Source organism: Schistocerca cancellata, chromosome 6, assembly GCF_023864275.1.
Source record: "Schistocerca cancellata isolate TAMUIC-IGC-003103 chromosome 6, iqSchCanc2.1, whole genome shotgun sequence".
Lineage (NCBI taxonomy): Eukaryota > Metazoa > Arthropoda > Insecta > Orthoptera > Acrididae > Schistocerca > Schistocerca cancellata.
In genome coordinates, this window is record NC_064631.1 from 607,189,937 (window position 1) to 607,217,359 (window position 27,423).

Sequence of the window (27,423 nt, forward strand, 5' to 3'; positions counted from 1 at the left end):
ACTGATAATAGCCAAAGTACAGAGGATATAAATCACAGACTGGCAATGGCAAGAAAAGTGTTTCTGAAAAAGAGAAATGAGAAATTTGTTAACACTGAATATAAATTTAAGTGTTAGGAAGTCTTTTGTGAAGGCATGTGTCCACAATGCAGCCTTGTATGGAAATGAATGTGGACAATAAGTAGTTCAGACAAGAAGAGAAAAGGAATCTTCATAAGGTGGTGCTCCAGAAGAATGCTGAAGGTTACATGGACAGTTTGTGTAGCTAATGAGGAGAAGAAAATTGGGAAGAAAAGAAATGTTTGGCACAACGTTAAAAGAGGTGATTAAAAGAGGGGATCGGATGACAGAAACTTTCTCAAACAGCAAGGAGTCATTAGTTTAGCATTGGAGGGCTGTGTAAGGAGTAAAAATTGTTAAGGAAGATTGAGAGAAGAATTCAGTAAGCAGATTCAAATGGATGTAGGTTGTAGTAGTTACTGGAAATGGAGAGACTTGCTTGGAATAGAGTAGCAAAGTGAGCTGCATAAAAACCAGACTGGAAAAATGTACAACTTCCATTGTACACTGATGTCCCACAGCTTACACCACATGCTATACTCAAAGATTTAACTAAAAGTTTCCCTTTTCTACTGGCACAACCAATGATCTGCAAAAATTGTCCAACATTTTGTGGTTGTATGGCAGTCACAACATTTAATGAGTGCAAGAAGACAGTGTACAGCAATACATTCTGAATATATTCTTTGGAATAGAATTAAATGTTTCCTCTGGGTCACTGAAGACTAAAAAGAGATGATCTTGCCATACTCTATATTTTCCTTGGATTTGTCCTGGATAGAAAATTATGCCAATGATGCCTCTGAATATTCAGAAACCACATTACTACAGGGATAGCACTGAGGTGCTTTGGCTTGACCGAGCATGCGCTCTATTTATATGTGAGACATGAACATTTTCACATTACTTACAGCACATAACAGAGTTGCATACTTCCGCAGGCTCTTTTCATTTTACTCGTCAGCAATCCTGTAAAAAATATTATCTGGAACTACACATAATCAATCACATACTGCACAGCAACTTGTGAAGTGCTATAATATAAGGGATGTTCAATAAGTAATTCAAAACATTTATTCTTAACCAATTTCAATTGACAAAATGTGGAATGTGTTGTGGGACATCGTGGTTTATTCCCAATTCAACCCCTACAGTTTCACAAAGTGCTAATAGGTGATGGCACTATATATAATCTTCAAAATGGCTCCTGCCACAGTGCTGTGTTCCAAGCAGAAAGCCATCACTGTCTTTTTTTTTTTTGTGGAAAACCACAGCATTGCAGATATACACAAGCACTTGCAGAATGTCTATAGACACCTGGCAATGAATGAAAGCACAGTGAGTCATTGGGCAAGGAATCTGGCATCATCGCAACTAGGTTATGTACACCTGTCTGATCTCCTGTGTGCTGCCCGGCTGTACACATCTCCAGGAAACTGAAGAAGCGATTTCACCACCACAAAAATGCAAACTTCTGCTGCTCCATGACAATGCAAGGCCTCACCTAAGTTTGCAGACCGAAGGGGAGCTTACAAAACTACATTGGATTATTCTTCCTCATCCACCCTAACACCATCTTGCACCTTCTGACTTCCACCTGTTTGGCTTCCATAGGAAGCAGTACATAGATGATCGACAGGTTATTGAGCAACAAGACTTCGGCACCAATGTCGACCAGTAGATTGGTACCATGCAGGCATACATGCCCTACTAGTAAGTTGGCATAAGACCGTTGCATTGAATGGAGTAGTTGGAAAATTGGATTTCGCATCCAAAGGAGTGGGGACGAATATGGTTTATTGGGATCCTGAATAAAACCGACCTGCTTTCAGAAAAAATTGTGTTGCTTTATTTAATGAATGCCCCCTTGCAGATACAGGAAGGGACTCCACAACATCTTAAAATTGTTACTGTACAGCACCCAGAAAAACTTGATGTTTAAACCAAATCATCTGCTGTACAGTGTTAGTGGCTTCAGCACTGCTGATGTGTGGCCTTCCAGAAGTTGGAAGTTCATGTCATATTCCTCCCACATAATAAAAATTACCTAACCAGAATTTGTGCTATTCTGAATTCTGATTAATGCTTCTTACCAAATACTGACATTCTTGTGCACTTTATATACAATTTAATTACAAACTGACAAACAGACATTGAATATAATTGATAACCTCCTCTGTTGCAGCTAGCAAATTGACGATGGTTCCCTTGTAAGCTTGGACTGGATAGTCTTCTACTATGTGCTGGATTGTTTGTTTTTGCAGCATTGCATTCGCAATTTGGAGCTGATCTCTCTCCCCATTTGCAGAGGGTGTCAGCACTTCTTCCATGGGTAGTGCAGTTGTCCATGTTTTGCGTGACTGATTGAAGCCGAGCAGCTTCTCACATGTAATATGTAGGCTGATAGAGAGACTTCTATGTAACATACTGACCCCAAAAATATTGGAATCAATCTCAGACAAACATGCAGAACTCTGACCTAATAGAAGCTGCACTGATCAAGTCTGTAGATGACATGACTGCTTTCACAGAGGACAATGCCTTTCATGTGGTAAGCTATGCCAGTGACAGGACTGAATAGGCGACAGCAGGAAGATGTATGAGATGGGTCTTGATTATGTGTGTATTGCAACGATACAAGCCATGAGGCAACGGGTTGGTAGCAGGAGTGGAGAAGAGACTGAAATGGATATTGTGTAGGTTGGGTGGGTGGAAAAATATCACTGTGTGTGTGTGTGTGTGTGTGTGTGTGTGTGTGTGTTTGTGTGTGTGTGTGTGTGTGTGTGTGTGTGTGTGTGTGGAGGGGGGGGGGGGGGGAGTTGGAAAGTGGGGATGATACCTCTCATATGGTTCTGAAATGTGATGAGGAATATCCTTCCCAATCCAAATTATTTATTTATTGTCAAATAAGTATTGGGCACAAATGCCCATCATTGCAGTACCTGCATTATATATGATAAAATATCTTACAAAATATATTTATTTCTTGTGTATAGCATATTCATATGAATGAATGTAACTCCTATATTTTCATATATCATATTTTAACCCCATACCATGTTAATTTATTTACAAATTACAGTCCAAAAAATTGTATTTTTTATCAATGAAAATGTCCTTTAATGAATGTCTATATGTACTGACTTATAAAGACAGCTTTTAAAACTCAAAAGAATGAGTTACAAATTTCTGAAGACCATCATTAATAAGATCCCGAGGATACTCATGACTTTGACTGCAGTATCCTGAAACTTAACATCATTTTTTAGTTTGTATGTAGATATGAATTTGAACCAAGTACTTCACAGTGGTTTCTTGTGAACAGAAATCTTGGAGGAGTTGGCTGGAGAGAGGAAGAGGGAGGATTGGGGGGTGGGGGAGAACACACCAAAAGGACTTATCCGAATGAGATTGAGATTGGTAGATGTGATGTACATGTAAGGACAAACAAACGATTAAGATTTCACAAAAATTGACAATTTATTCAAGAGGAAGAGCTTCACAAATGGCGCAAGTCAATAACGTATTGGTCCACCTCTTGCCCTTATTCAAGCAGTTATTCACCTTAGCATTGATTGTTTGAGATGTTAGATGTCCTCCTCTGGGATATCATGCCAAATTCTGTCCAACTGGTGTGTTAAATTGTCAAAGTCCTGAGCTGGTTGGAGGGTCCTGCCAATAATGCTCCAAACATTCTCAATTGGAGAGAGATCTGGCGACCTTGCTGGCAGGGTTTGGCAAGCACAAAGACAAGCAGTAGAATCTCCCATTGTGCGCACGCAGGTGGTCATAATCTTACTGAAATGTAAGCCAAGGGTGGCTTCTCATGAAGGGCAATGAAACAGAGTATAGAATAACTTCCATGTACCACTGTGCTGTAAGGGTATTGGGGATGACAATCACTGGGTTCCTGCTATCAAAAGACATGGCACTCCGGACCAGCACTCCTGGCTGTCGGGGTGTATGGCAGGTGACTGTCAGGTTGTTATCCCACTGCTGACTGAGGTGTCTCCAGACATGTCTTCAGCCTGGAATCTCACTGACTGGAGTAGAAATGTCTTCAGTGATGATACCTTCTTTGAAATAAGCCCTGATGATCAGCTGCCTGAGTATATTTGGGATTTTAAGTTTCTGTCAAGAAAATAAAAAATAACTTGAGACTTTATGCTAATGGGTTAAACTGACTTGATTCCTTATTACATGCCAAAAAAGCTCCTGATAAGATTTGGACAATTATCTAAATATATGAAAGTGATAAGTAGCAAATAAAATTTGGATTATTATGTGACTGTCAATGTTGATGTGATTTACAATAACAATTATAATTAGCTGTTTCTATCTCAAATTAGTAATTTCATTTCTAAGCTGTGTTATCTGTCTGGTTCCAGTCATAGCCTGATAAGCACTGTTAAACACGGACATCTTACGTTCATTATTCAATAAGGATAAGAGTATTAGTTCTGTCTTCATTGCATGTGGCTTTACTCCTGAAGCATCCCCACAATGTATAATTTATCAGAGTTTTTCTTGCTTATAATGCATTGTACAACATTTTAACAAATAGTATTTTTTTTTAATGTAATGGTGCAACAAACAGTAAAGAATTCAAGCGAGTCTCTCAGGACACCCTGTATAACGTGGCATTTTTGCCTCTTCTTGATAAGATGTGACATTTCTATGTGATTTGACTGCAGTACGAGTTAAGGGTGAATGTTTAGGACAGGTCATGAACCTTCATCATGAAGGGGAGGACTTGAAGGAGGGCTTGGATAGGGATGGACTAGAATACCACATAAGTTGACCTAGCAATGGAATACTACTTTGGGTGATGGGAGTAAATTCTGGGTTTGTTGGTGTCACATGAAGAAATTGCAAAATTGTTTTCTCAAGCCATATCAAGTATACGCATCAATTTTTGTAACCATAATAGAATATCCCTTAGCATAACATGAGTTTCATGATCTCAGAACCCACTTCAGAAATCACTGCTGCTAAAAGTTTCTGACAGCGCATACTATTAACTATGACTTTGGACAAATGCACTATCCCAAACTGGGTTAACATATACAAGTGTTTGAAAACCCAGTATTGAGTTAGCACTGTCCCTCATGATCTACCCTCTGGTTTAAAGAAGTAGCAACTAGAAAATTCATACATGCATAAACAAACCCCATTTGTCATAAATATTTACAATATAGTCATATTACAGCTAGACGTTACCTCAGTGTAGGCAATCAAGGTGACCCAGAATGTTTTTGTAGGCCTTGGGACACTCAGTGTTCCCCACAAGAAGACCATTAATGGCAATGGCAATGAAAGAATTGTAGGTGACTTCACTTGTTGCAAAAAGACAACAAAGTAGCAAACTAGTTCTGAGTGTGAGATTATTGCAAACCAAAGTGCCAGGAATAACCGAACAATAGGTGGTTGATCAGAAGGACTCAGTTCTTGCTGATCCATTTCTTCCACACTTGGTGGTTCCAACCCACTGCAAAGAAAGCAAAAGGATTACTATGAAAACATATGAGAGAGAAACACACAAATGTATTTTAAATACTAAAGTTCATTGAGCTGACAATAAAGATGTATGAATCAATTGTTATCAAACAGTACCCATGCCAAATACAAAAAATGAAATGAAGAGAGGTTATAACAATTATCTTGTGATTCCGGACAAAAATAAATGGCAGCCTAGCTTTAATCATCAGTTCTATGGGCTCACATGGCTTGTTCCTGAAAAAAGTGCTACAGTCCTTGCAATGCAACAATCCGAGATAACTACAGCTAAAGCAAGAACTTATGTGTAAGCAAGTGCCTATGGACACAAATAACTGACCAGAATTTTTTTTTAAGATCTAGGTCTCACAATTTCTAAAATATCAGCATTCAGCATGAGGCTACGCTATTTGACTTTATACATACAAAATAAGACTGAAAGAACTTTAGAGTATATCTGAATAAGGTTAAAACAGGGGACTGTATTTATATAACTTAAGAGTTGAAAGTTTAATCATTTAGAAAAAAATATCAATTTACTAATTTTAATCAGCTACAAAATATTAGTTCATTCTAGGGGACAAACAAAATAATTTTAGGAAAAATACATAACGGGTCAACACAAACTGAAACACAAAAAATGACTTGTGAGTATTAAGGAGTAAAGGAAACAACTTGCCAACTAATAGAAGTGCTGCATGGTCAACTGGCAAACAAAAAAGAATGAAACTTCATTAGTTTTGGACAGATCCCTTTAACAAGCTAAAGCGCACATACGTATACCCCTCCTCCCTGCCCACCACACACACACACACACACACACACACACACACACATACACACACACACAGTGTTAACTGAAGACACCATTTTGTGTGTGTGTGTAGGGGGGGGGGGCAGGGGGGGGGAGTGAGTTGTGGAGGGGGTCATGGTCATGGAAAGGCACATGAAATACAGGGCATGCACATGAGCATTAAATTTTCATTATTTTTTGTCTACCTGTTGATAATCAATGCTTCTGCTATTTAGTGAGTTGTCTCCTTTACTCCTACATTATTTACATTTTGTCTGACATTTTCAAACTATATTTTTTGTAATTGTTGGGAGAAGTGAAATCATAGGGTTTATACAGAACTCCAGTTGCCTAAAAGCAAATGCAGAGGAAGCTCTCTTATGCACACATGAAGCACAAAAACTGGCCACTCCTGAGAATCGTCAAGTCCAGCCATCTGCATGATATGGCAACACTGTTGGACATGGAATTGCCTGGAGGAAGTGTTCCCTGTTGCACGAGCTATTACAGTGCTGTATCTGCTCGTGGTCTAGTGGTAAACATCACACAATGTAGCAGCAAAGTTGCGAGTTCAAGTCCACTCATTCCTGTATTTTTCAGCTGGATTTTGGCTTTCTGCTAAAAGCATAAGACTGATGAAACCTCACAGATAAGTTGCTTTAGTTTCTAGCCCACCAATAATAGCAAAACCTTCCACAAAAGATCTCATGGCAGCATCCAGATCAGAAAAGTTTATGCTCAAAAGCTCCCTTCCCCCCACAGTGGCCACTGGCAACCAGCCTCATGCCACCTACCTCTTGGTGTCGTCTCTCATTCGACCAGGTGAACACAGTGCAGTGAATCTTGGGCATAATTATGCTCTTGTATGCGTAAGCATAAAATATTTCCTATTGTAGTTTCATTTTCTGTGTGCAATAACTTCAGTAAGCAAGTGAAAACCATACTGTAATACAGCGCATGTATTTTAAGTTCTAGTATTTGTCTTGCAGTTACTAATTGATTTTGCATACTTGAATTTCATGAACATTGTAAAATAGACCCATGAGTGAAAAAGTTTTGGCATTTGCAACATATTGTTCACTCTGAGTTTAATAGAGGGCTGAAGGTAATAAGGGAAGCTTGAAAAGTTTGTGTTGTGCGTGGGGCAAGTACTATCAAGAAATGACATCACAAAAAGATGTTTCTCTTTCAAGAGAGATCATTCTGGCATGAATGATTCTCCCCATTTAAGGGGTCTCAAGTGATCAGCTGCAACCATTTAACCTTCACATGACATCTGCATCAAACAGGTAAGGTTCAGAAAGAGAGTGTAAGGTAACTGCATGCTCTAATTCAAAGCAACAAAAATCAAAGGGGCAGCTATTACTGCATTTCTATTTGCATGTCATCATTTTGCTCATTGCGCATTCCTATGTAATATTATTACTAGTGGTGAGTTATGATGCCTTTATGTTAACTTCTTACAAAGAAATTAATGGCTGAGCCTTAACAAAAAGACATCTAACTGAGCAAAGGGCAGCGTGAATAGAGTATTTTGCAGCTGGTGGCACAAAAAGCATATTGCACACACAAAAATAAATAAATAGATAAAAAAATACAAAAAGGAAAAAAAGTAATCCTGCCAAAGGGTATATCCATTATGGCTGGCATTTCTTGCCAACAACTGTGGCGCATTTTTCAGTCAAAATGCAAGAAAAACTACCAACAAAGCTGCATCAAGTGTTACTACTCCACGACAATGCACTCTGCTGGTTTCACAAATCTACGGAAGTAATTCCTCATGCACCCATTCTTCTGTTCTCATGCTCTGAAAGCTTCATTTTGCCGCACCTTATCCAACAACTATCACGAAAATTCATCTCTGGATGAAAATTTCATGTCAAACCTGACTTGACAACACCTTCAGCTCCGAACGAGTACATTTCTACAAGCACAGAATTGGTAAACTACCTGGGCACTGTCAGAGAATATACTGTTGATGATTAATTTCCCTCTTATGTTTACTAATGAATTACAACTCACTGAGATAACCTTACAACAAAAGTTTGTAAGACTCAAATATACAAAATCCAATTCGTAACTACAAGACAAATAATAAAACTTCAAATAAGGAAATAACAAATAATAAATACATCCACAGTAACCTATGCACGTTGTGTAACTACACAGTTTCACTCCATTAATAAAAGTTACTCAATGTGCAAAATCAAACTACAATCAAAACAATTTTATGCTTATCAATGAAAGACCAGAAATGTGGCCAAGGTCTGCCATACTGCATTCACATTGTCAGATGGCAGCATGCATCAAATAGGTGGTGCCAAGTGGCTAGTTGCCAGTGGTCAGTATCCACTGTTGGGTGAGAAACTCTCGAGCATAAACAGATCTTATCTTGGTGCAGCTATGAGCTCTTTCACAGAAGGTTTTGCTATTACTGGTGGGTTAGGAAATAAAGCAAATTATCTTTGAGGTTTCATCAGACTGATATCTTTAGTACAAAGCCAAAATGCAGCTGTAAAAATAGCAGAATGAGTGGACTCGAACTTGTGACGTTGTGACTACTTTGTGTGGCATTTACTGCTGGACCATGAGCAAATACAGCATTGTAACAACTCAAGCATAAGACAGTACTTTCTCCAGACACTTCTGCATCTTACACTACTGCCAGATAATATAGATGGCCAGATTCAGAATTTGGAGGGACGGCTACCTTTCGCACTGTTAAATTTACACACATAGAAAGAAGCAGCACATTAACTGACGACATTTACTACAGATCAAGCAAATACTGTCCGCAGTGCACATTACATAGTCTATATCACAGCAGCTTTCTCAAGGTGATACGCAACACTTTTATTCTAAAGGGTAAGCTGCTATTCACTGAAAGCCAAGAAAATGTTCTACTGACAGAGAATGCTTTCTTTGCTATCAGTTTAGTCATTCTCTGCTAGTGCCATTCGTTTCCTCCTCCTCCTCCTCCTCGACCAGTATTCTTTTAGTAGCCATTATTTTAATTTATTTTTTATACTTTTTAAGTTTATCATTTCCCTTTTGTATATTTTCATGTATTACTTTATGCTTGATGAAAAATTTGAAGAATACCAGTGTAACATTTATTTCAACTCAAGCTATCTGATTTTCCATCACCATAAAAAGTTTATCAACCGCTTTCCTTCCAGAAAACTGCAATACAGTGACTTAACTTCATTCATCCACCATAAAATAAGACAGTGAGACAAAACATTACACCAAAATAGTAAAACATGTGACTTCTATTCTGCTTCCTTTTAAATCTAGCTTAGGAAAACAGGAGAGTCAAAGTTAAATTGAGCAGACATTCAAAACAAGAGAACTCAAGCCACTCTTCAAATGCATTAGAAAGTTCAGAATGTGGTATAATTCATGTCAGTACAGCTATCAGAACTGAATTTAAAATAAGTGGTGTTCCTCAGTTTCCATCACTGAGATTAGAATAGACTGATTTTTTGCTTCACAGACCTACAGTAAGGGGATCCTCAAGGATGTAAAAGATTTTACAAAATGTGTATTCATAATATATCTTAAAAAAGGGGTTATGATAATGCTTCTTCCACAGTTTTTAAGTGAAACAGTGCCCACGGATGTGGAGTAAATAAAAACATACTTTTATTTAAGAGAGTATACCAGACTTGTCACAGGCATGTAAAAGTATATACTATGAGATGCGTAAGAGATTCTGCTGGCCATTAAAACTCCAACACCAGGAAGAATAGCACATACCAGAATTTTACTTATTCTGCATATATAGTACAATAGGACAAAAATGTTAAATCTGTTTGTAATCCAGAGTATACAGGACGCAAAATTTAGTACACAGAGTTGCCACCTATGCAACCAACAGTAGCTATAACCTGGCTGTGCAATAAGCCGAACTCTGGTCAGATGACAGATACCACAATGTCATGCAATGTTGCTGCATCTGTTTGCTAGAGTTCATTGTTTGTAGTGGCTGGCAAATGGAGGTGAGCCAGTCTCTTTGCAGCAAAATTAGCTGTTTACAGTGGGTGAGAGAGATTGACAACATGTTGGCCAGGGCAATAGTCACTACCATCTGCATTGAGGTAGGTAATGACACCATGAGCACTATGTGTCATACGTTATCTTGTTGAAAGATAATGTCCAAAGGGCACAACTTCTGGTCTTAACGCATCAGAAAAGTAATTGCTGCTGTTCAAATTACTGGTGCTACAAACCATAAATAGTAATGTGGTGCAATCAGTGGCACCTCATCCATCACACCAGGTGCTGGGCACATGTAACAATGATGATGGATTACTGGAACTGTTTTTTCACTTGAGGGTCTCAACCTATATGTATATCCATCACAATGTTGTACACAGAACCAGAAAAAATAAGGAAAGATGAGGTCATGCCATTCCTATATCCTGTGTTGCCACTGTGTGTATGAGTTTTGGTACACTACACTCTGCTGCCTGTCAAGGAAAGCTGCATGAACAGTCACCATGCTGACAGTTTGTGGTACTCAAGATATCATTGCACTGTCCAGGTGGATACTTGGCTTGGAAGATAAAAGCCCATTTCCTGTGTCATGGCATGTAATTTGGTTGTGATCCTGGGTGGCTGAGCAAGCAGTATATCAATGGACAATGATTGTGTAGGGCAGATGGAATGCTGCATGGCACTGAATGTGGTCTCTTGAACCCATCTATTCCACATTTACACAAGATCCTGTACCTGAATCAAATGATTTAAATTATGTACATTATGATACAAATGAACCACAATTCACAAAATGCATTGGATCCTGACCAACACGAGCAGCTGTATCATGGGATGATAAACCGCTGTCTTGTTAGGCCAAGATCTTAATGCTACTGAATTCTGAAAAAAGGCTGGTATATTTTTCTCCTTCTTACATGAAACATAACATGAAATTGTAGCAAAGAACCAACAATCAAATGTTATTTCTGAATGAGACACATTGTGTAATCTTTTCTTATGCACACAACATAAGTGGTATTAGCCCTCCTTACTTCTGCAGTTGTGCTGAAATGATAATTACATGAATACCCAAACACATTGTACATTTCATGCCAATTTGATGTTTGTTGCACACCGTCTTCATGGTGTTGCAGTTTTAATGGCTGGCACTGTGTGTCTATTACGCCACCATAGTCATGCATAACTAAATAGAAAGGGAAAAGCTGTGGAGTCCTGCTTGCTAAATAATGAAATATCAACCTGCAGACAATTTATTGAGGGAACAGAAAAATTTGTATCCATGTCACAAAACACATCTGGGGGTATCACCTTGGATTATTTGGCAGCAAATGAAATAGTTGAAAGACGACCAATTATAGGTTTTTTTTTTTTTTTTAAATAGTTTACTAAATAAGCACAACACGAGTTGAATTAAAAACACAGTTCAGCTTAAGAGGAAACTTTGAAACTTGCACAAAATCAACATGAAGAACTGTAATCTTGTCTTTTTCAATTTGAAATGCTCTGTATTTCTCTTTGTAAAATGAATTTTGTTTCATACAAATATGATCAATATTGTCTGAGACACTAACTACCTTCCAATACATTGAACTGCAAGCATCACACCCACTCTTGTGTAACTGTACATTTTCAGGTATATTACTTCATCTATGCTCTAAAGTCTAAGAGGTATAAGTGTCCTTGATTTATATTTCAACCAGCCTGATCCCTAATTGACAAATGAATTAAGATATGCTGAGATAAGGCTCATATGTTTCATTTGTCTCTTTGCACAAATGACTGATGTAACAGTTTCCATCCTTTCTGTACAGCAAATCCCAAGAATGTAGAAGTTTCCCCTAAGGACGATTCAGAAGAAATCATCAAATTTGTATTTGCAATATGAGTGATAAATAAAATATGTTCTGCCAAAAATCATGATCATGAACACCCTCTACCAGTGGCAGTTGAGTACACAATAAAACCTGTTAGGCAAGTTATAAAGAAGTGGTCACATAATAAAACTCAAGAAATCAATGATAGTTTTAACTCAGTTATTTGCAACTGTGTACCACCACAGTGGTTCTGTATTACGAAACTTTAATATTTGGTGTTTTAGAGGCTGGTTTATATTTTAATGATACTAAGGCCTGAAGACTGGAACTCAACCACGATGCAAATACAAATATCAATTTTTCCAGAGTTTGTTACACATGCACTCAACTGCACATGGAAAGTAAGTCAGAAGCACATGAAACTTTAACTTCAACAATATTATGAAAAGCATACATTGTTACTCACTGTTAAGATGACACATTCAGCTGCAGACAAGCATTATGAAAAACAGTGTTACATGTGAAATTTCAGCCAAAGCCTTCTTCTGAAGAGGGGGGAAAAAACACACACATTCACACAAGCAGAAGCACATGCACATGTGTTAGGATATAGTTAGTAAATTGTAAGACAAAAGAGTTAGCGGGTTTGAAGTCAACAATGAGTAGCAGGTTCAGGAGGTAAAGAGGTGGGAATGGTGTAGAGCTGATGAAGAAAGTGGTTGGTATCCTTGATGTGAGAGGGTAGATTTTGGGTAATAGGTTGGAGATATTGGCCGATGAGGATCAAAATTCTTTCAGTGGGAACAAAGTATCCACCTACAACGGGGCATCCAGAATTGTTGGATTTGTGGACTTTAGGTAGGACTTAGAAGGTGGCTGTTCAGGGTGCCATATGTGTGAGGGGGCAAACAGATTCAGGGGACAAGGGCTTCAAGCTTGAACTAGGTATTTGGAAGTTATGTTGGACTTCTGGGATGGGCTCACTCTGGCAGAGTTTATACGTGGAGGAGTCAGATAACTGGCAGCAACTTTCCATGAGGTAGGCACTGTGATTCAAATTGACAGTTGTTGAATCTCTGCCTGCAGTTTGGATGATTAGGTCAGGATCTGTTTTGAGACAATTTATGGTTGTCCTTTTGTTCTGCTGAAAGGTTAGTATTCTTAGGATGGCACCTGGGCCATGACAGTGAGGGAAAGTCGGAGGTAAGGAAAGCCAGGAAGGTGACCAAAGGGGGGTTAGTTTGGAGGGGGAAAAGGGGGGGAGGAGGATCATGGTTGGATGGTGGTATCAACTGGGAGAGGAAGAGTTCACTGTTGGGATGGGGTTGGATTTGGTTGGAGGGATTGGTGAAAAGAATGGTGTCAACTCAGGGACTAGGAGAAGAAGAGTAGGTCTTTGACAAGCCCACCACGATTAAATTTTGGTGCAGAGCTGAAGGTGAAGCCTATGGATAGGACTGAAACTTCTGTAGGTCTGAAGACTTCCACGGAAAGGTTAACAAGAGCTTTCTGGGATTGTTTACACTCTGGGTTTAATCGAGTGTTGGTAGGGTGTTTTGGGGGATGTGACAAGTTGAAAAGGTCAACTAGGCAGGGCCTGGGCACTGAAGGAGGAACACTGTGGGTAGGGCAGGGGTTGGATAGTAGTGCCCCAAGATGGCAGTAGGACATCAGCGGGTTGGATAGCTTATGGACACAGTTTCTGGAATGCTCCTCCAGGTGCTGGAGTGCAAGAGATTCAATTTCAGAGATGTCATTTATGTAGTGTGGAACACACAACACCAGTATCTTGCAGAGGGAGCAGAGGTGATTCTGTGATGCCACTGCGACAGAGACATGTTTTTACAGTACCAAGAATTGTAAAATGTTAAAGTCAATGTGCAAGGAAGTTTTATGGTTCAGCTGCTTTTTTTGTTTGTTTATGAAACAGGACGTGAGACTGAACCCAGGCATAATGCCTGCCCAAACCAGCACTTATTGTTCCAGTCCTGTCACAGGATTGTCCTACCACATCAGAGGCCAGGCAATCAATGAAAGCAGCCACGTCAGATCTGCAGCAATCATCGAAGAGCTTTTTAAATTGGTATGACTATCAAACAGCAGTCCATCAGGATGAATGGCCAGTGCCAAACTGTGGCAAAGAGCATAGCAGACCACCTTGTGATATGCAATTGAACATAATATGCTTGATTTCAATGGCTGCTTCACAAACTGGGCCATCTGGATCCTCTCCTTCACCACTATCTTTTCTGACCTGTGCAGCTGAGAGCTATTCTTGCAACATATTCTCTGCTCCTGAAATAACCCTGGCCTCAGCCTACGGTAATTTACTGTCTCCATACCCACCATCCAATAGTTTCCACCCTGTCTGTCCTATCACCTCCTCCCAGTACAGGTCCTGTCATTCTCATTGTGTGCTGCTCTCTGCCAGTGCACTCACTGGTCTCTTCTTCTTCCCTGCTCATCATCTTTTTGCTCCCCGTCCCCCCTACACCCACCCCACCCCCACACCTTGTCCCAACACTGCACGTGGCAGCCTTGTCCTCTCATATCTAGTCCCTGCACACACTGCCAGGCAGCATAGATTCCTCTTCCTCACCCATACCCTGCTAGACCTTGCCCTTCCCTGTCACACTCCAGATTGTTGCTGCCATTCGATGAGATTCAGTTGCTTTTTGGATGAAAACGATAGCATTCATAAGGTGTGTTTATCTGTGTGAACATGTGTGTGGTTTCCTTTTCTAAAGGAGGCTTTGGCTGAAAGCTCATACGTGACATTCTTGTCATCATGTCTGTCTGCAACTCAATGTGTCATCTTTATGGTGAGTACTAATCTGTTCTTTTCATAATACTGTTGCTCTTCCAAACTGGATATTTCATGGTTCAGACTTATATTTCCAGAACTATGCTTCTAGAACCACACAAGTGCTTCAGATTTTCTGCAATCTTCCTAGGTCAGTAATGAATAAACATCTACACTATGTGATCAAAAGTATTCTGACACCCCCAGAAACATTTGTTTTTCATATTAGGTGCTTTGTGATGCCATCTGCTGCCAGGTACTCCATATCAGCGACCTCAGTAGTCATTAGACATCGTGAGAGAGAGCAGAATAGGGTGCTCTGCGGAACTCGTGGACTTCGAATGTGGTCAGGTGATTGAGTGTCCATTGTGTCATACATCTGTATGCAAGATTTCCACACCCCTCAACACCACTAGGTCCACTGTTTCCAATGTGATAGTGAAGTGGAAACTTTAAAGGACACGTATAGCACAATAGTGCACAGGCCAACCCAACCTTGTCTGTCGACTGACAGAGACTACCGACAGTTGAAGAGGGTCGTAATGTGTAATAGGCAGACATCTATCCAGAGCAACACACAGGAATTCCAGACTGTATCAGAATCCACCGCAAGTACTACAACAGTTAGGCGGGAGGTGAGAAAACTTGGATTTCATGGTCAAGCAGCTGCTCATAAACCACACATCGCGCCAGTAAATGCCAAACAACACATCGTTTGGTGTAAGGAGTGTAAACATTGGATGATTGAACAGTGGAAAAACGTTGTGTGGAGTGATGAATCACAGTACACAATGTGGCAATCTGATGGCAGGTTGTCAGCATGACAAATGTCTGGTGAACGTCATCTGCCAGGATGTGTAGTGGTCATGTTTTTCATGGAGGGGGTTAGCACCCCTTGATGTTTTGCATGGCACTATCACAGCACAGGCCTACACTGATGTATTAAGAACCTTCCTGCTTCCCACTGTTGAAGAGCAATTCAGGGATGATGATTGCATCTTTCAACATCATTGAGCAACTGTTCACAATGCACGGCCTCTGTGGAGGGGTTATAAAACAGTAACATCCCTGTAATGGACTGGCCTGCACAGAGTTCTGACCTGAATCCTATACAACACCTTTGGGATGTTTTGGAATGCTGACTTCGTGCCACCAACATCGATACCTCTTGTCAGTGCAGCAATCCATGAAAAATGGGCTGCCATTCCCAAAGAAACCCAGCATCTGACTGGATGTATGTCTGGGAGAGTGGAAGCTGTCATCAAGACTAAGGCTGGGTCAACAGCATATTGAATTCCAGCAATACTGATGGAGGGCACCACGAACTTGTAAGTCATTTTCAGCCAGGTGTCCAGATACTTTTGATCACATAGTGTATATAAGGGGGGCAGTCAAATGAAAATGAGCCGGAGAGAGAGAGAGAAAGTAAATTAACTGTTTATTATTTCAAAACTAATTGCAATAACTGTTAAAACATTTATCCTACTGAGAGACAGGACAGTCATTGCCTTCAAGGAAAAATGTTAACAGTTGTGTATGGAACCATGACTGTACCCAGACATGCACATCATTGTCTGTAGTAAATTGAAAGCTATGAATGTCTTTTTTCTGGGCTCCAAAGAAATGGGAATTCCATGGGGAGAATGGGTGTATGTTGAATGTGTAAGGGCTTCCCAATGTAAATTCTGCAGCATTCTTGAAACAAACCTGGGCACTTGCTTTGTTTTTTGCTACAGTGCATAAGTTTCACTGGGAAACCTTTACACATCCTCCATAAGTTCTGATCTCTCTCAAGGTGATAACTGTATTTTTGGAACCCTGAATGAAGACACTCATGGCCACAAAGAGGTGCACACATATGTACAATTGTGGTTCTTTAGGCAACTGCAAACATTTTTCTGTAAAGGAATTGACTATCCTTCTCTCATAGCAGTGTATTTATTTTTTTCCCATCTATTTCATTTTCATTAAACTTCCCTTATGCATTTGACTCTGTGAGTGTTCTACTTTTGATTCAGAAAAAAAAGCATCATTAATTTAAAAAAAATTGTAATACAAGTTCTGCAAATAAATGTCAACAGTTACCGACAATTCCAGCATGTCTGAATCTGCCTTAGTCAGCACACATACCTTCAATAATTTTGCCAGAAATGTTTCTAAAAATCTTAAAATATTAGCACTTCCAGGATGGGGAACCGTCTTGTGCACGTCTCCCTTAACACTAACTGAGGATATTGAATGACACGATCAGTGCAGTATATGTCTTGATGTATCTGACGAATAAAAGCTAAAAACAGTTACATACACTTCTTGAAACACACTGACAGGGTACATTTGCAACCCTAAATATGTTCAGGGTTTACTGAGCATCTACAGAATCCATACATTATATGCAGCAACTAGTGAACAAAGCACCTATTATGTTAGGTAATATGAAAAAGGGTGGTGGAAACTAAACATGACTACAAGGGTTCTGTGATTATCTCAAAAAAGGTAAATATAGAATACTGTCATCATGGAATTTCAAGAACTGCTCCCATGCTTGCAGATAATAATCATGAATTAAAGATCACAATTTTTATTTTGTTTAATCTTCAAATGTTTTTCATCACAGTTGTGAGATCTACTGTGAGATTTTTTTCTTTCATTCGTTCAGAAACACATAGACATCAGGTTTTGTTGTTGTTTAGATTACAACTGTGCTTCATTTCACCCCCATTTTTTTGCATTTTGATTGCACTAACAAAGCAAATATAATTCAGCCGCAAATCTATGTTAATATAGCATGACATCTGCAATGTCTGAACAGAATTTTCGTTTAGAATATAATTTCTAAACAATGTATTCTGGGAGAATAGCAGCATACACCCCTTTTTGATGCTTACTATTGCTGTAATTGACCTGTCCTCAGTAGTACGTGGTTATTATTTGCCTGCTAAATGTATTGCGGTGGTTATTTTTGTGTGTAAAGTGACCTGTGGGGTTCAGTAAAATTTTGTGAGGTTCTGTTTTGGAAAATTGTTATGTGTGGTTTGTTATTTATAAATTATGTTGTTTATTCAGAAATTCAATAAATTACTATCTTACCGTGGCTTACATGCACTTTCTGCTGCACATTTGTGTGTCAGATGCAGTGTCAACAACCATTTCTTGCACGCTTTTGTTTTCGGTAATGACTGCAAAGTTCAAAGTTGCTTGGACAGGTTTTCATTGTAATTGGGGGTAAGGGAAAAGGGAGAGCGAGGGGCGAGAAATGACAATGCAGGGTGAGGAGTAGTGACAGGGAAAGGAGGGTGAGGGGAGAAGAAGAGAGAGAGGGGTAAGGGGAGGGTCAGATGGTGCTGAGAGAGAGAGAGGGGTGGCAGTGGTAGGGCTAGAGACAGGACCAGGTGAGGGGGGGGGGGAGAGAGAGAGAGAGAGAGAGAGAGAGAGAGAGAGAGAGAGAGAGAGAGAGAGAGAGAGAGAGAGAGGGAGAGAGAGAGAGGGGGGGGGGAGAACAAGAGGAAGGGGCAGGGCTGGGGGAGAGGACAAGGGGTGAGAGCATGAGCAGATGAGAGGCCGTGATGGGAATCAGAGACCGCAGTGATGGCGGGCGGAGAGGGGGGGGGGCACAGGAGGGGGGGCACAGCGTGGGTGGGGGGGGCGCGGTGATGGGGGGCGGGGCTACAGGAAGGGGGGCGCGGCGACGGGGAGGGGGGCGACGGGGAGGGGGGCGCGGCGACGGGGAGGGGGGCGCGGCGACGGGGAGGGGGGCGCGGCGACGGGGAGGGGGGCGCGGCGACGGGGAGGGGGGCGCGGCGACGGGGAGGGGGGCGCGGCGACGGGGAGGGGGGCGCGGCGACGGGGAGGGGGGCGCGGCGACGGGGAGGGGGGCGCGGCGACGGGGAGGGGGGCGCGGCGAAGGGGAGGGGGGCGCGGCGACGGGGAGGGGGGCGCGGCGACGGGGAGGGGGGCGCGGCGAAGGGGAGGGGGGCGCGGCGAAGGGGAGGGGGGCGCGGCGAAGGGGAGGGGGGCGCGGCGAAGGGGAGGGGGGCGCGGCGAAGGGGAGGGGGGCGCGGCGACGGGGAGGGGGGTGCGGCGACGGGGAGGGGGGCGCGGCGACGGGGAGGGGGGCGCGGCGACGGGGGGAGGGGCGCGGCGACGGGGAGGGGGGCGCGGCGACGGGGGGAGGGGTGCGGCGACGGGGTTAGGGCAGAGGGAGGATTATAGTGTAGGGGAGAGGGCAGAGGGAGATGTTGGGAGAGGGTGGGGTGGTGGGGTGAGTGTCAGGGTGTCTGGGAAGTGGGAGGGTGAGGGTGGGAGGGAAGAGGGAGGATGAGGGTGGGAGGGAGGATGTGGGATGGGGATGGAGGTTGTTGGAGGGTGAGGGAATGTCGAGGGTCGGTTTGTGAGGGTGGGTTGAGTGGGGGATGGGTGAGAGAGGGGGTTGGGATCACTGACTGGAAATGGTTATTTTCGGCTACTTGGTGACCACTTGCAGCCATTTACGGGCGTCATGTTGTCAAACAACGATGGAATTATGGATGACAGTGCAACACCAGGCTAAAGATGGCCAACAGAATATTAGGAGGCATCCCATATCTTTTGCCATCTCAGTGTATACCTGCTTTGATCAGTTTATCTTAGGCAATTATGGACATTTTAATCTCTTGTGTAGTATATTATTTTTCTGTATGCCACATGCATTCCTTGTTTTCTTATAATCTATATTATTACATGGCTAACCTCTTCATGGTTTGAAGTTCATGAACAATTTCGCACATTACCTATCTAGCCATTTCCAGGGGTAACAAATATTTGATTTTCATTATTTCAATTAATTATTGCTTGAATTTAAAAATTTATAATGCACTCATAATCTATTCTCTATGAGGTATAATTTTATGTTAAAAGTTTAACGCAATAAGACAAGTATTGCAGTAAAAAAACAGTGCATACAGTGTGAGGCACTGTATCTTAAGGTGTGCAAATTGCCTAGGTTGTATTCATCCAATATCTGAGATTGAGAGCATTTAGCAACTTCCAACAAACCTTACACAAAATGTCAAACCTTTGATAAACTGTTCCTCACTGATACTCCAGACAAAATATGAAAGGAAGAAAGTTTATCGCTACTATACTTTGGCTGTTCATGAATTAAAACTTCAGCATTAGGCACAGTGTTTTAATTTCTAACTTGTTTACTATTTAATCTACTCACAATACATTTTGCAGACAGTATCCATGTATACCACTTAATGTAGCTGAAAAATTATATCACTGTATGACATGCAGTTCAGAAGATAAGATGTCACACACATTCACACGTATGAAAACTAGTTTCTGCTTAAAACAGGGGGCAAAGTACCCAAATGACATTCATCCAGTCCCTCAGAATGAGTATAAACATAATTTTGAATATTTTCTAAACTTTTTCTTGCTTAGATGACCACTGTCAAATATTTAACACTTTAAAATTCATTTGTAAAGTAATCACAAGTTTGATGGTGTTTTATACACAGGAATTTGATTACTTATGGAATTAGGGGTTTAATGGTGCTTCTAGTTCTGTGGGTTATTTCGTTGTCTAATGTCAGTATGTGACATACTTTCCTGTTGTTTGTGGTTTCTTTATCTTGTGTACTTTGTGTGTCCTCTGCTGTATGATCATGTAGTTTGTAACCATTTTCTGTGGGAATCTGTCTGATTATATTTAGTCCTTACATGCAGCTATCTGTATCTACTGGAATTCTGTTCAATCTGTGTAGGAAGTATCCGAGTCTGGCCTGGTTGTGTGCTATGGTATGGATAGATCCATTGTGTATTATTGTTATGGTTGCTGTAGGTGTTTTGTATATTTTGAATTGTTGTTGGTGGTTTCTGCTTTCTACTGTGATGTCGAGAAAGTGTTTTTAGTTGTTTATTTTGGTTTCAAGAGTGACACGGGTTTTTGGGTGGGGAGTATTGTTGTCTGTGTAACAGTAGTAGCAGCTTATGTGTTTCATGTACCTAGCATATTAAGTCATCAACATGGTGATTCAATATATTATATTATATTGATTAGGTATTAGAATTCAATCTGGTTTTTTGTGCACTTCAGTGGTTTCTCAGTAACGTCCCTCTCATACAAGATAATCAACATTCTCCCCTTGTCTGCTTTTGTGATTGTTGTTCTGTGTGTCTTCAATCCGTTGTGTGTGTCTTTGGCTGTTCTCTGCTCTGTGGTTGTCTTGTTATGATTGATGGTGCTTTTGTAATTTATAATAATATGCCTGATTTCTTCTGCTATCAGCTCTCTCGTTAGCTCTGCTGAATTTTCCCATGTTTTCCTTCCTTCACAGGAGATCTAAAAGTAAGACACATTTCCACAGAAAATGGTTACTAACTAAACACAGTACAAAAATTCAACAGTAACAAAAAATGCAACTGACACAAGACATACATAACAGTATTACAATAAAACACATCAGTAATGATTATGTAGTAGAGAACACATCAAGTGGACAAGATGAGGAAACCACACACAACAAGAAAACAGGACACACCCTGACATTGGACAGCAAAATACTGTACAGTATACGGTCACAGGTTCGAATCCTGCCTGATGTCCTTAGGTTAGTTAGGTTTAAGTAGTTCTAAGTTCTAGGGGACTGATGACCATAGATGTTAAGTCCCATAGTGCTCAGAGCCATTTGAACCAACTGTACAGTATAGTAAATATTATGAGAAAACAAGGAATACATGTGGCCTACAGAACAAACAATAGCCTACAGAAAATATTAATAAGAGTGAACACTGGCTTAGATTAAGTCAGCAAAGTAAGCATATACCAGCTGTCACATAATCAAGCCTAATACATAATACAAAATCCCCAACACCAGTCAGTATCAATCACTTCATGTATAAATAATACAGAAGCTTCTCACAAAAATCCATCTTTATAGCTTATAAACTATCAATTCACTGGATACAAATTTAACATTTGTGCAGCAAAATTAACAAAGACATAAACATCAGTTCTGTTAAGTCATTTGCATAAAAACTATTTAGAAAAACTTTGTAATATTTACATGTCAATTTAGGTGAGAATGATTTAACCATCTTTGTGAATGTCATGATTAAAATCTATGGTCTATACGTACATTATTGTCTTGTTCTTACTAGCTCGTGTAAGGTGGGAAGAGACACAGTAATTGTGTGTTATTTGTGCAAGAAATAGTTCCAGTGATGTTTTACTTGTTGTAAAAGAAAGACAGACAGTTTTGGAGAGTGAATGGTAATGAAGAGAGATTATGTGCTGAAATGTTAAATATTGTTTCAGAATAAAATTCCAGCATCAACTGCAGAGATACTTTTATTTCGCTTTACTGGTTTCAATAAATCAATCTGTCATCTTCAGAAGCCTACAAAATTGGGGATGTTATAAATCATTAGACCTTGTCCATACTTTTTGTCAATTCTAAAAAGTTTATTATAGAAACTTACTTAGTATTGGTTTGGCAGATGCCAGTACCTTCTCCACAGAAGTATAATGCCATGATATATCCAAAGATGCACAAATTGTATGTGACTATGGTAAAAACAGATAGATAATTTACAGCAAATGGAACTCATCTACATACATGTCAAGCTGTTGTATCAGCAGCAAGGAACATAAGAGTATAACTAAGGTATATAAGGAAGTTATATATAATACATTTGACAAATATGGCACATAGGTCTAATGTTTGAAAGGAATGGGCCAATTTTCACATTTTCTAAGAGAAGCTTGTGTCTATTTTTCAATCCAAACTGGTCATTCAATAAAGCCTTTGAATTTAGATAGGAATGTTTATGTATTTCAAATTCTTCTAAAAGGTTTATTTTTTTAGCTCTTGTCATCCATATGCAAAATGTTCATGTCAACCATGGATGGTGGAGACAAGCATCTTTCTTATTTTAGATGTTCTTTAAAAGTTGACTCACATGAATTTTTACTGTCTTTGTTGAGCAGGTGCTCACAAAAGCTGGTCTTAGTACATTCCCTGTCTGTCCTATATAAAAACTCTGAGCTCTATTATACACCGTAGATCTGAGAAATTTGTGAGTTGGAGGTTTCTCATTGCATATAATGATCAACTTGATGACATTATTAGTGACAAAGGACACAATGATGTCATATTTTTTAAACAAATTAGCTATACGATACAAAATGCCACCTAGAAACAGGATTGTAGTGTATTTCTTAACAGTAAGGCTATTTTTGTCGAGTGTTGGCCTAATGATTTATAATATCCATTATTTTATAGACTTCTGAAGATCACAAATTAATTTGTTGAAAATGGTAAAGTGAGATAACAATATCTTTGCAACTGATGACTGAATTTTATTCTGAAATATATACTACAGTTGCTGAAAAAATAATAGTTTTCAATAATATATTAAAGACAGGTCTAAAAAACACATGAGTTAAGTAAGATGATGTTTATTACTTCTACTTTCAGTTTCCTAGTGGAAACAGTACGGCTTCACTGTAAGCCACATGGACAGATTTCTCCTGGGAATTAGACAAGGAAATTAATGACATAAATTCTGTACTTGAGAACTAAACACTTTTTGTACAAATTCTCCATAATGTGTCAAAAAAACACATTGCAAGAAGCTGTAGACAGATCTTCTTACCTGGACATACTGAGGGGACCAAAAATATCTTAGTGACATATGAAGAATTGTACTCAAAGACCCTTCCAGTGATGAGACAATAGGGCTTGTTGCACAACTCTTATGAGAGCACCAAGTGAAACAAGGCAAAAGAAAAAGGTTGAAACCTCGGAGGAAAATGGACACTCACATAGCAGCAAAACTGTGTGGAATCTGTTCAGAAAGCTCAATGTGGAATCAAAAGAAAGCAAAGAAATTGCTATAGTAAGATGTAATCAAACTGCGCATCAAATACTACTGAATGGGAAGCCCAACAAAAAATGTGAGAAAAGCAAGTTACAATGTGATATCCACACATAAATCCGTCGTTTCTCGTCTCCTTTCATAATGAGAGGACTCAATGAGGGTATACACTCTATGAAAAATTGGAAGTCAGCTCATGTTGATGAGGTGTTTATGGAACATGTTAAGCAGTTCAGACCAATTACCAAAAATTGGGTGCTAAGCCAATTTAGCAACTGCCAAGAAACCTTTAAAAATCACTAAACTACAGAGGAAGTCCAAGGTAATAGCACTCATAAAACCAGGAAAAACAGCCTTACCCACCAAGCAACTATTGGCCCATGTCCCTTCTACGGCACCTCTTCAAACTTCATGAAAGGCTGATCCTTAATCGAAACAATAACAGAATTGATCAAAGTTAATCCAGCAGTAAGCTGGCTTCAGGCCAGGTAAATCTTGTACTGGTCAGATCTTGAACTCATAGAGCATATACAGGGGGATGTGAAAGTAAATTAATAAGGGTCTTGGCTCTGGTCGAGCCAAGTCAGACAGCGCACAATACAGTAAACACCGAAAACTATTACTTAAAATCTACGATATTATTAGGGACCATCAACTAAAAAAAATTATAGAATTCTTGCTGTAGAACTGAAAATAGTGTGTCACTATAAAAGGGCAAAAAAGTTGCTGGAGGAAGAAAAATGGATTGCTCAGGGTAATGTTCTGGCTCCCATCCTGTTCACTATATATATGAACAATCAGGAAATAACTAAAGATATGAGACATTTTCTCTATGCTGATGATCTGTGTATCACAGTGTAAGGAAGAATCTTTGATGAAGTAGAGGTAAAATTGGGGAATACCCTAATACTCCAAAAGCTATGTCAATATATTACAATGACAACTCTCTCAAATCAAATCCTACTAAAATGACAGTTTGTGCTTTTCATCTGCATATGTGTTTAGCACACACAAAGCTGTGCATTCATTGGAATGGTTCTACCCTTGAGGACAGACCAGCCGACTCACCTCAGAGTGCGTTTGACAGGTCTCTCACATACAAACATCATTGGGCGGGGGGGGGGGGGGGGGGGGGGGTAGCTGCTGCTTTAGAACTTTGCTTTCCCACAGCTGAGTCTGCATGTCTTGTCTCGTCTAGATCAGCACATGAAAAGAAGATCAATGTAAGCCTTACCGAAACTTGTACACTGGTCACAGGAAGCATAAAGCCCACTCCACTGGAAAAGCTCTACCAAGCTTCAGGTTTCAGCAGTCCCAAGTCTCATAGGATAGCTCATGAACATAATGAGCAGTTTAAAGAGACATTTGATGAACGCTATCCGTTACATGGTAGCCTTGATAGATTAAAATGCCTACAATCAAGATAATGGTCCCTCAATTACACCCTGGATGAACTCCCTGTCGGCTACCCTACTTCAGAACATCCACCAAGTGATGATGAATTGATCTACAAGTAGTAGAAAATGATAAACTGTGTCAGAAATAGTATATCCTCTGTAAAAATCAATCTGATAAAATGGAGCCTATTAGAACCTGATGGCAAAAGCGCAACTGTGGAGAAATACAAAACATTGCACATTTAATGTGCTGAAACTATCCTGCACATTGGTCCCTAGATGACCTCTGGCTAAGAAAGCCTGAAGCTTTTGACTTAGACCAGTATTGGGCCGAAACATTGACAGCACTGGACATGAAAAAGTAAGTAAAGTAAATTAAAAAACAGGCCTGGCCTCGGTGGCCAGAGACAGAGGTCACGTGTGTATGAGTTGTGCTTGCATGAATGTGTGTGTGTTTTCTATGTTAGACAATGGTCTTTTGGCCGAAATCTCACATTTATAGCAATCTTTTTGTTGTACCTGTCTGTGACTCAGTATCTCCTCTATATGGTGAGTAATTATCTATCCTTTTCATAATATTGTTATTCTATCTTGGATTTTCCATTCTTTAATCATCTGCACCATTTATTACCAACAGAAGAAAATTAATACACCAAGAAGCTACCATAATGAGCAGAAAAGTCAGCAATGATCAAACAGTACTCTGCAGCGGAACATTACCCAACATCCAAAGCAAACTGTTAAACAACACTCGTGCGCATGTGTTCGCCAACCCACTTACCCCCCTCCCCTCCACCCCCTCTCTAACTCTCTCTCTCTCTCTCTCTCTCTCTCTCTCTCTCTCTCTCTCTCTCTCTCTCTCTCTCTCACACACACACACACACACACACACACACACACACACACACACACACACACACACACACACACACAATGAAAACATATCTGAACAAATTCAAACTTCATGGTCATCAACAAATACAAAACAGTAAAGCAAATGACTGTCAACACTTTATCTGACATTTACAAGTGCAATGAAAAGTATGTGTAATTCATAGCAATGTAGTAGCATCCAGAATTTGCCAATGAGTGTGAGTACACTTCAGTCATTGCTGATCTACATCTGTAACACAATCTATAAATTGCAAACCACATCAAATAGTTTAAAGAAAACCTCACAAAATTTTACTGATACCAACAAGTCAATTCAAACATAAAAAAGTAAAAACAACACATTTAGCAGGCAACTAATAACCAACTAACAGAACAGGTGAACTATTGCAATGGCAAACATCAAAAAGGTGCATATGCCACAATTTTACCACAATACATAGTCTAGAAGTTATGTTCTAAACAAAACTTCAATTTAGACACTGGTCTTATAACCATGTGTTGCAGATGACATGCTGTATTAACGTAGAATTATGGATTTTTGTTTGCAAGCATATATCACACACAATTTTAAAAAAAGAAAACAACGTATTTAATCTAAACAAGAAAATCTGATGTCAGTATATTCCTAGCATAGATAAAATTTGTATGTATGTATTTCAGAAACAATAAAAGAAAGAAAAAAACCACTGTAGATGTCACAACCATGACTAAACATGTTTGGTGATTAAATAAAACGAAAATAGTGTTCTTGCAAGAAAGAAGCCCCTCTTTGTTTCATCATTAAGTGTAGAATACATCTCAAATCACTTTTCTCCCCAGCCTGAATGTTATAAAAAAATCTGAAGGTTATTTGTGGAATCATCAGAAATCATCAATAAATATGTCTGTTATTTGTAAAGTCCATTAATGTTTTAAAATCATATCAGTTGTTCAAACAGCATGTGTGTACCAAGATAAGGAAGGCCTTAATTTAGACCTCCTTTTCTGACATCCTTTGATAAAAGAAGTTGCTTGTATACCTTTTACCTTGTCATTATTACAGTGTATGACATTAGTTTACCATCATTGAGAAATTTCAGGAAGCAATCTGTTTTATTCCAAGGATTAATTATTTTTTTATGCAAATGATGTAAAGGCCAATTCTGTGATCTTCCATGGTGCATGCCACTCATATGTTGCATATTCAAGAACATTATTCATCTCATTCTCTGAAAAGGAGATGAAGCTAATATGTAGATGTGTTCAGCTACAGTAGTTAACTTCACCCCCTATTGTATCAAAAGCTATGATACATACTGGGGG

The 27,423-nt window shown here is 39.8% G+C and overlaps 1 protein-coding gene across 1 annotated transcript in view; it reads right to left on the reverse strand.

Moving 5' to 3' along the window:
• LOC126088449 (piezo-type mechanosensitive ion channel component) overlaps positions 1-27,423 on the reverse strand; it is a 724,612-nt gene that overhangs the window by 103,499 nt on the left and 593,690 nt on the right. The window contains exon 36 of the mRNA XM_049906591.1: positions 5,281-5,548. Coding sequence (XP_049762548.1) covers positions 5,281-5,548 — 268 coding nt within the window. The remainder of the gene's footprint in view (positions 1-5,280; positions 5,549-27,423) is intronic.